At 39.5% G+C, this 10,650-nt stretch overlaps 1 protein-coding gene across 4 annotated transcripts in view; it reads right to left on the reverse strand.

Annotated features, from left to right (window-relative positions):
• ssbp3a (single stranded DNA binding protein 3a) overlaps positions 1-10,650 on the reverse strand; it is a 38,793-nt gene that overhangs the window by 27,302 nt on the left and 841 nt on the right. For 2 of the 4 annotated variants that reach the window (XM_079818559.1, XM_079818558.1), the window contains exons 2-5: positions 9,966-10,231; positions 9,491-9,563; positions 9,339-9,400; positions 8,911-8,995 (exon numbers count right to left, since the gene is read on the reverse strand). In XM_079818559.1, coding sequence (XP_079674685.1) covers positions 8,911-8,995; positions 9,339-9,400; positions 9,491-9,563; positions 9,966-10,021 — 276 coding nt within the window. In that variant the 5' untranslated portion in view covers positions 10,022-10,231. Of the gene's footprint in view, positions 1-8,910; positions 8,996-9,338; positions 9,401-9,490; positions 9,564-9,965; positions 10,232-10,650 lie in introns of those variants that run through there. The other 2 variants (XM_079818556.1, XM_079818557.1) reach the window with 2 other exon arrangements.

Below are 10,650 nucleotides of genomic sequence, written 5' to 3' on the forward strand. Positions count from 1 at the left end.
GAATTAATGTAAACAAAAGAACGTGTCAGAGAACGCTGGTTACGAACGTAACTGTGGTTCTATGACTAAGTGGAAGACCTCCAGAGGCAGTGCTGTAAGCACTAGTGGAAAACCTGTCAAACTTGACCTAGAATCGTATAACAAAGTTGTCACCTCATCATGACGTGTCTTCATCTATAGTAACCCCTTAACACATCAACTCGATCCTTAGAACAGTCTCGTGATGCATTGACCAGAGACTCTGGCGGTCTTCCACTCATAGTCATAGGAAATGCTGGTTACGAACGTAACTGTGGTTCGATTTCTTTTCGCTCCAGACAGCCAGATACAGTGCTGAAAGCACTAGCAAAAGATAAATAACTATGCAGTCACGAGGAATATCCTTGCGAAACGTCCGGGCAGGCAGATTAATCAATAGAGAAAAAAAAAAATCTGAAACCATTGCCCAGACAGTAGCCGCAGTAGCACACTCAACACAGAGTCCTCCAAATCAGTGGTGGGAATAGGGATGTGACGGTGGCAGTTTTTTACCACCACAGTGGTACCGGCAACACGCACGCACGCACGTCTCCAATGATCCAGGTGACTTTCTGTGAAACAGGCCACTGTCGACATTGATACACATTGACTGTGTCAACGGTCCAGTGAACGCTTTTCTGTGGGGGGGGGGTTTGTTGGGGAGGGGGCTCGTCCATGCAGCTGCGTCCCACCATGACTGGAAGGTGGATGAGCTTGTGGATTCCGATGCAGGAAATGCTGTTGGGGCGGGGGCTCATCCATGCAGCTGCGTCCCACCATGACTGGAAGGTGGGTGAGCTTTTGGATTCTGATGCAGGAAAGGCTGAGAAGGCCTATACGTAGGTCGTATACAAACATTGTGATAAACAGACACCAGAGGCTGTTGAAGGGGGCCTGGATCATAATCCTAAGCCTGGATCCTCAGGTACCAACGGCAGGGCAGTGGTCACAAATTATTCCGACATATCTCTGGCAAGGAGGATTGGGCCAACCAAACCTGCCATTGAGCTTGTAAGCTGTGCCATAGTTATTGGGGACAACACCCATGGCTTGTAGTGATTGGGGACAACACCCATGGCTTGTAATGCAAGTTCAGTTAGTTCCATCATTAATGGGTCAGATGAGTGTTAGGCCACAACCATATGCAACAAAATTAGAAACACGGCCAAGGCTTGCTGTAGAATTGTATGCACAAGTAAGTAGCTCATCAATGCATCTGTACTAGACATTGGGGAAATTTTTCCCGAAGTGCCTCATCAGTGCTGCCACACTAGATTCTATAGGTGGCATGCAATCAAATCCCACTGCTTCTGGGTCCTGCATCACAGCCAGTGTACAGGCTAACTGATCCGGGCGTGTAGCCTTTGATGAGTTTTGTAACGCAGACACCAAAACAGTAATTGCAGTTTGCACTCAGGCACTGTAAAGAATGTTCTCTGTGCACAACGTAGAAAAAACATTCTCAGAGTCCGCTACTGTTTGGGAGGGATCCAGATTAATGTGGGTGAGCATTGCTTTTAATGTTCCTTCCAGTGATGCACTGACTGAAGATGACCCACCTGATTTCTCAGACACTGTCTCAATGCCAGAGTGATGCGATTGATCTGTAGGCTAATTTTCCTCAGCACCTGGCATCACTGGAGTAACTTCAAAAAGCAAGTCAGAGGCAGCCACTGACATCACATCTAACTCCTGTCCCATATGCATTGTTGGCAACGATGTGATACCTGATTCAGGGAGAGGCTTCTCTTGTATCTCCATATTAGGTTGGGCTTTAGCCAAGAGAGGCAGTAATAATTCTACCACAGAAGACAGCTGGTTAACCTTGCGTTCTAAATCAAAAGATTTAATCTGATTCTTTTTTTCATCTTGAGATACTTGCTTATGCTTACGATCGACGGCAGTAATACTGACAGAAAGTAACAAACAGGCTTGACGCACAGCGAGCAGCATTATAAGGCATTCCGCGCATGGGTCTTTTTAAGATGCTCCATACCAAGACACGCAGGGCACTGGTGATGCCCATCCATGATATCCATAGGGCACGAAGAGCACATACGTAAGTGTATCCATGACGAATCAAATACTCACCTTAAATCCAAAATTACGATAAATCTGTCATTCGTTAGTGATATTCACACAACAATGAACTTACACACGCTCTCAAGCCAAGCCAGCCAGGGCTTCCGAGTCCATATCTCCACTGAGGTTTTCAAACTTGCAGGCCCCCAGAATATTAAAGCCCTTCCAAATCATTGCTTATAAAATATAACTCGCGATCACCGTGCACAGGGATCACGTCCAGCTCGTAAAACATCTGTAAACTGAAGCAATGTAATCAATGATTAAACAGCTTGCATATATGTCCTCAAGAACTCTTTGGCAGCAAGCTGCACAAAATACCGTCACATTCGATTCAATCAAGCAAGAAATAGAAAGAGAAAGAGATCGAGTTAACGTGTTAAGGGGTAATTATAGCTGAAGACACATCATAAGTCATGAGGTGACAACTTTGTTATTCGATTCGCGGTAAAGCACGAGTGCGAGGGGTTTTCCGCTAGTGCTTTTAGCACTGCTTCTGGCGGTCTGGAGCGAAAGGAAATAGAACTATACCCTTATTGATTGCTGAAAGTAGTGATAGACAGATTTATACAACAGTTAGTTCTAGTCCTCAAATCTGATTGGACGAACAGCGTTTCAAGAGTACATACAGTCCAACAGGCTTTTCACTGTTTGTATCACACTTTTGTCTGTGTTTGTGACAGACTGTCAGTCTGGTCTGTGCATTTAGTGGTGGGGATTTTTGACTCTTTCTGCACGTTACATCTTTGCGCCAGTAGGTGGGGACGAGTGTGTAGTGAATTTGACATACATAATTCACCTTTGTTGTTAAACGTAGTTCTATACACTATTGATTATAAATGCAGCACTTTGTTCTTAGCGTATTTCTTCATGACTGTTCAGGGATCGCATCCCTTTAAATGTTCTGAACACCAGTTGACGTGGAACACTTGTCAGCACCATTTTGGTTGAGAGTTTTCTGCTTCATAAAAAATAAACGACACATGCACTTGTGTGCTTAACGTGAGAAGTTGTCTCTTGTAATTTACTGCAATTTCCACAAGTGACTCTTAAGGAGTGAATTCACTGAAAAAAACATTCATTCAGGGAAAAAAACAAGTGAATATGCTTTATAGTAGGTGAAAAGTGTAGGCTACATGTCCAAAATGTCATTATTTAAAATATACGCCTCTCTATGTGCGATAGGAAAAGGGAGAAGAATGAGTTTGTAAAAAAATGAGATTCAAACTCGGGTTGGCCACGTCAAAAGCTGACGCTACCTGATCTTGTTATTAGATGGGTTTTCAGACAATGATGGGCGGAGTTAGTGTAAATAGCCTCTATTGGCACTTGGTGTAAATAGATAGACTAGCTTGTTAACAGAATTCTATTTTTTTATTTTACGGACTATCCCAAATAACATCAAGAATGTATTTTCTTGCTGAACGGAGGCACAAATTTTCACCCAGAGCTCCACAATATCATGAGGAATTCAGGCAGATCAGCGACTGCTGGTCTTAAGCCTGGCCTAAAGAACACAGCACTACATTCCAACCCTCTAAAAGACATACCCCCTACTCAACCTAGCCGGCAAGACAACAGTCAGGCAAAAAGAGAGAGAGAAAGAAAGATAGAGAGAAAGAAGGAAATTCCTGGAATAGCTGAGAAGTGGAGAGCCACATTCATAACCACTCCTGTTGCAGCGTGTCCACACAACCTAGCCAAGAACAGGGGCTTTCTTATCAGCGAGCAAACTAATTAACCCACCCTCTCCCTTAAACACACACACACACACACAAAGAGAGAGATACGTGCTGCAGGCCCCGAACTCATATGAAAACACAAATGCCGGCTCCTGAATTTTTTTTCCTGGCCCTCATTTTGTTTTGTTTATCTGCAGCACAGGAAAAAAGACGAGGATTGAGCCAAGGCCTGACCCAGAACCCCTCCCTTGCCTGCACTCCTTCTCTCTCTGTCGTTCACTTCCTTCCTGTATTCTCCAGTCCCCTGCTGCTCCCTGGGCTGTAAACGCAGACAGTGGTGCAAACCTTTGAGTAACTGTACATAAAAAAGGGTTGCAAACATTTCCACGGTTTCAAAGACCTTGATGGTGTTGATGGTGTGGAAACAAGTATTGTGAAATACAAGAACTAATCTGGAGCCCTACAACAACGATTAATGAAGATCGGTGTGTCCCACGCTTGGAGTGTCTAGACAGACCAGTCCTGACAGGCTGATTTAAACAAGAAAGTGTTTTTTTTTTACAGCCATTGTACATCCCTGATGTCACAGTAAAAAATAAACAGACAGAGAAAGGAGAGAAGGGGGAGGTTGTGTGTGTGGGTCAGGTTTTACCTAGACTACCAATCAAAAGCTTGGGGCAGGTATGATTTTTTTTTTATGTTTCTGAAAGAAACCTGTAATGCTCACCAAAGCTGCATGTAAAATACAGTAAAAACAGTAATACTGTAAATATTATTACAATGTAAAATAAGGGTTTTCTGTTTAAATATACAGTCAAACCAAAGTTTATTCAGAGACCTTAAACATTCTCACATTATCATAGTTTATTTGCCATAGTTTAGAAAATGGTAATAAAATATTAAACTTAAACACAGTTAAACTGTCAGAACAAATTAATCTTGATAAATGTCAGATAACTTTTATAGAAAGGAATGTAATGGATTACAATCAACCAATCAGCTGTCAGCTGTTAAATTTAAGTACACAATTAGATAATGCCAATTTAGGTCAACCAAGGACCAAGCAATGCTTCATTTTGTTCAGTTTGTGGTGTAAAAGGTCGCATTAGCAATTAAAGAAATACACTTAAGCAAAACATGGTCAGGTCAAAGTGTCTGAATAACTTTGGTCCCAAATATTTATCAATTTTACTGGTAGTCCACTGTATGAAGAATTTTTGGGTATAATATGTCATAGTTCACTTTATTTTGCTATCCTCACTTACATAAATTAACTATAGTGTCCTGCACCCCACCCACTAGTGAAAAATTCTATATCTTCTATATCTGGCATCTGAATAATTATTGATTTCAATGTCAGGGTTTTTACCTGGGTCAAAAATTATCTTCGGTGGTGTCGTCTGAACATGGTCATACACACACAGTACAAAGTGCCCTACCCATGTGAACCAAGTGTGAATGAAAATGAAATCAGCTGCACAATTAATTATCATATTTAACAGATTCATTGAGCACCCCTAGAAAAAAAGTCAAGTGAGGGTTGCGTTTAAAAGTTAAGGTATTGATTTAGGGTAAAAAAAAAACAAATTCATTATTAGCTCAGTATAAAAAAAACTATAGAATTCAATGGAATGACCCCATCAAGTTAAAAAACAAACATGTGGACTGAGATCATAAGTGTGACCTTGCATTGGATTCTGTCCACCTCTGATTGATCAAAGCAATCAATCCATGTTAATATCATTACAGAATACACAGGGGAGGGTCTTCTCACACTTTCAATGGCCAACTAGTGAATGCTGATTACCAGACCACCTTCAAATGTGTGAGGAAAATTGAGCAGTGAGAAGATTTGACAGTCAAATCAATGATTCCCAACAAACTCCTTTGCATTCAGCTGTTGCTCCAACCAACATTTAGCTTGCTCACTCACAAAAAATCTGTCAGGTGTGACAAACCAAAGAACCTTCCTTGACTGTCCGCTACATTCCTGGAATACAACAACAACATATGACCGGGAAACTTATACCAGTTAATTGCCATCCATTTCAAATTATTGAATCATGCACTGAAGTAGAAGTGTTTTGACATCATGCACTTCTACTGAAGTAGAAATGTTTTGATATCATGCACTTCTACTGAAGTAGAAATGTTTGGTTTGTGTTTTGAGCCTAGTTCTTGGCAGTTTTTATTATTTTTGCCCTGAAGGGCGGTGGGGCGGGTGCGCCACACTTTCCTGCTGTGTCAGGGTTAAAAGCTAAAAAGCAAGAGGAGACCTCACCATTATCAGATCTTGTAAGCTCCCCTCCCCCATCCCAACACAATCGACAACCATTTCAGGTTTTAAAGGACCAGGTGGTCCCATGAGGATTACCTGCCATATTTTACAATGTACAATGACAGATAAAGACCTTCCACATTATACTGCACATCTTGCAGTAAATAACCCTGAAAAAGTAACATAAACACTTAGATACAGACTGAGGTACACTACTGTTCAAAAGGCAGAGGTTGATAAGATTTTTTTAATGTTTTTGAAAGAAAATGTATTCTAATGTTTATTCTAAAATTTAGGCTGCATGTATTTCATCAAAAATAAAAACAGTAATATTGTAAAATATGATTCAACTGACTGTTTGAATTCATTTAAAAAAATGTATTTACTCCCGTGATGGCAGTGTCACATGATTTATGTGACATTTATTATAATCAATGTTGAAAACTAGCCTGGATGCCAGCCGAAATTAGCCCCGCCCACAACATTTGAGGTCGGGAAGTTCGGTCTGGACTTGATCCATTGTGGAGCAACTATGCTCGAACCAGAGCTGTTCGGACCAATCAAATTGTCAGGGCGGGCTTTATACGATGATGGACAGATGATCAACAGTAACGTAACCATCCACGTCACCAAAAAGCGCTTGGGTTGAATTTGTTCTAATCCTAAACGAAGAACTTTTTCGTGTATGCATTCACCCTCACTATTTCTCTCAAAAATGATGATCGTGTTGGTAAGTACTCCGTGTATCCTTAAATTATTTTTACAACACCGGCAAAGATTGTTTACACTCATCTTCTTCTTCTACTTCTTCCAGTGTACGTGCACTTGACTTCTGTTGACAACTATGCGTCGTTCAACACGTCACTAACTCCGTTGCTCTGATTGGTTGTAGGTCTATCCAATTGAGTGCAGAGGCATTTTATTTCCTGGTTCGGTTGAAACGCGCCCCATAACCACAGCCCAATGGAGCAGTATCAGACTTATATTCTGACTAGAATCGGAGTATGACGACATCAGGCTAGTTGAAAACAGTTGTGCTGCTTGATATTTTTGTGGAAACTGTGATAGAAAACAGCATTTCTTTCAATAGAAATTAAAATATTGAATTTAAAATGTAGCCAATTTAAGGTCACTTTTGATCAATTGAATGCATCCTTGCTGAATAAAAGTATTAATTTCTTCCAAAAGAAATTACTAACCAAAGTTTTGAACAATTGTAGTATTTTTAAGTGTTTCCTACATTGAATTATAATTCTATTCCAATTGCACAAGAGTTAAAGTTATGCAACCTGATAGAGAGTTGTGGAAGGGACCCAAGCTCCACAACTACAAAATAAATCCTCACAGCTTACTCAACTTAATCCAGCCTAAGAACATCTACAGCATTTTAAAACTCTAGGATTTGTGGAGATTTGTGTAAGACTGGTTTCTGTTTCAAATAACAGAAGTTTTTCCATTCATTCTAACCCAAAGCCATTGTGATAAATGCATCAAAGTAACCTAAAAGACCCCGGATGGAGGACAATGACAATTACCTAAACAAAGAGCATTAAATGTCTAATAAGATGTCATAGGGATTTAACTGTAAGCATTCCATCAAACATCACAAGTTGAAGAAGCAAATGTCCAGCTTTCAAATTAAGAATGGGACTTATTTTCAGGCCAGGGGTGTTCAGACACATTTTGTGGACTCTGGTTCACCTGTAACACCTACAGTAACCAGGCATGACGCAATAAGCAAATTGTCTAAATGAGAAACTAAATCAGGACAATCAGGACATATGTGACCCTGGACCACAAAACCAGTCATACGGGTATATTTGTGGCAATAGCCAACAATACATTGTATGGGTCAAAATTATCGATTTTTCCTTTTATGCCAAAAATCATTAGGATATTAAGTAAAGATCATGTTCCATGCATATATTTTGTAAACTTCCTACCGTAAATATATAAAAATGTATTAGTAGAAGTAATATGAATTGCTATGGACTTCATTTGGACAACTTTAAAAGCAATTTTCTCAATATTTTTTTGCACCCTCAGATTCCAGATTTTCAAATAGTTGTATCGGCCAAATATAAAAAATAAAAAAAAAACATGTTTAACCTTTTAACTGGTTTTGTGGTCCAGGGTCACATATTTCATGTCCATTTTTTAAGTATGTGCAGAATTTTGGATCAATGACATTTTATGGTGAGTGAGGCTACACTGCACGACACCACTGAAACACAAGCCAAGCGATTAACAAAACATCTTTGTCAGGGTCACGGATGGTTAGCGCAATCATTCAAGATTTACATGATAGAGATGTTATCACTCGTTACTTCACTGCATCATTCCTGGTTTCAACATGGTGGAAGTCTAATTTTACAAGTGCTTCATAAGCACTTTTACATTCCCATTCTAGGGCAGTGACTATTGGTAGCATGTACACACAAACACTCAATGTACACCACTGTTATATAATACTATCAATATTCTGACATTCAAGCCATATTCATTCAACATCATGCACCCGATAGTATCCCGATCCCCTAATCCCCAAGAATATGCATATAATGTGAAGTCTTTCATATTCACAAGCTCACGCACAAAGTCATGCACGAAATGTGCAATCAAATTCAAATCAAGTGTGCAAATCTGGAAAATGATATTCAATACCATTTTAACATTTAATAGATGAGGATAAACAAAGCTGACCCAGAACTAAAATAATAAATAAGTTGCAATCAATACTCGGCTTTACAACACAGAGGTACATTTCAGTGGTTTTATCTCATTGTGAAACAGCAGATCTCTTCTATCACAGTGTGCTAGTGAAGGGTGAATTAAACACGCATCACTTACATAGTCATGGAAGGCCTTCGCTTCACTGGAGTGATCACATGTGTCCCTTCTCTCAGGTGCCGCACAGTACAGGTCCCAAAACACACTGCGTAATGACAGCATTGTTTGTAACGAGAAGATATTGCAGTGTCACAATGGTTACACTTACTGATCATAACATTAACAAGGCAACATGTATTAAGACTATGGGCTATCTGTTGAGATGAACTTACTTTTTCTGCTTAATATTCTGCTTAATAAATCATAATCATTTTGCGAATTTAAATCTTGTTTTCCCTTCAGATTCTTTTAATATAGTCCCCAAACCAAGTCAAAGCCAAGCAGCCAGATATCATTTCATGTCACTGTCTGGTATCCATTCTTTTCAATTATTCTAATATTAAAGTTTAGAATATTTTGATCAACTACTGAATGGAGTTAATACACACCACCACCAAGAGTGCAGAAAGCCTGGAGGTTCACCAAGGGTTATGTTCTTCTCCCATCTTATCTAAACATAATAAAAACAGACAGCAGATGACTTTACCACACACACTGAATGCATAACATGACATGCTCTTAATTAGAACGACATACACACCTCTGATAAAAACGTCTGTGCGGATTTCTGAGCTCCCACGTGTAGCAAATATTCGTAGACGTATAATGCCAACCTGTACAGTAACACAGATGCCATCTAGTTAAACTGCCTGGTTTCTTTCTATAGGTTAATAACACATCCTTATTCTTGTCATAGAGATTCATCATTGCCGTTTGCTTCCATCAACAACTGTTTCAATCTAGTATTACTGCATTTCCAAAACTCTAATCGATATCACAATGGGCGTTTGCAAATAGACGTGAAATAAATAGTATGCTCTTATAAAAGTAAAAAATAAAATAAAAACTTACATTTATTGCGAATAAAGAAAGACATAAAAACCGAAAAAAATGTCAGCTTCCACTATAACATCACTGGAATATATTGAACAAGACACTTGTTTTAGGAGACATAATAACAGCTGTGCGTGTAAATGAGCGTGTAAAGACAGAGAGAGAGCGAAAGCTGCGCTTACTTTTCCCGAGCTTGCCCGTCCGATGGCACCGCGGTCCCTTTACCTTTCGCGAACATGTCTTGCGCTGAAGATAAACGCGTCTGCCAGCTTGACTGCGATGTTTCCTTATGCTCCAGCTGTCAACGTGTAGCCCGCCTCTGACCCCATCCGCTTCAACCGACCCTGCCACAGCCAGATCATGAACTGTGGGCGGGAACCCGTGGTGCATGATTGACAACTTTATAGACCAATGAATGTGTTCGACGTGACCTCACGATCCCCCTCATCTGCATAACAGTTGAAAACAATAAAATCATCTTCTTCAAAATCGACGGCAAATTCTTTTATGATAATCATATTGAATGTTTATTTTATTCCATGTTGTTATTGTTATTTATAGTAACATATCTGTTTATGTTTTTGTTTTATTGTGTGCATTGATGCTTTGGCAATATATGTAAAACACTTTGAATTTTATATTGTATTAGTGGGTTTTATTGTATTATTTCTCCAGTTAGTGATTTATTACAGTACCTAGATTAACTATCCCAATTATTTTATTGTATTATTTTAAAATAAATATTTTGGTTATTTCATTTATTTCTTAAAATATGTATTTCTGAACTATTCAATTATGCTAACAAAGCTTTGTTGACTTCTGACTCTAGTTGAAGCTATCCTATGCTTATTGCGCCACCTGTCGGAC

The sequence above is a fragment of the Gobio gobio genome, assembly GCF_949357685.1.
Source record: "Gobio gobio genome assembly, chromosome: 6".
In the NCBI taxonomy this organism is placed as follows: domain Eukaryota; kingdom Metazoa; phylum Chordata; class Actinopteri; order Cypriniformes; family Gobionidae; genus Gobio; species Gobio gobio.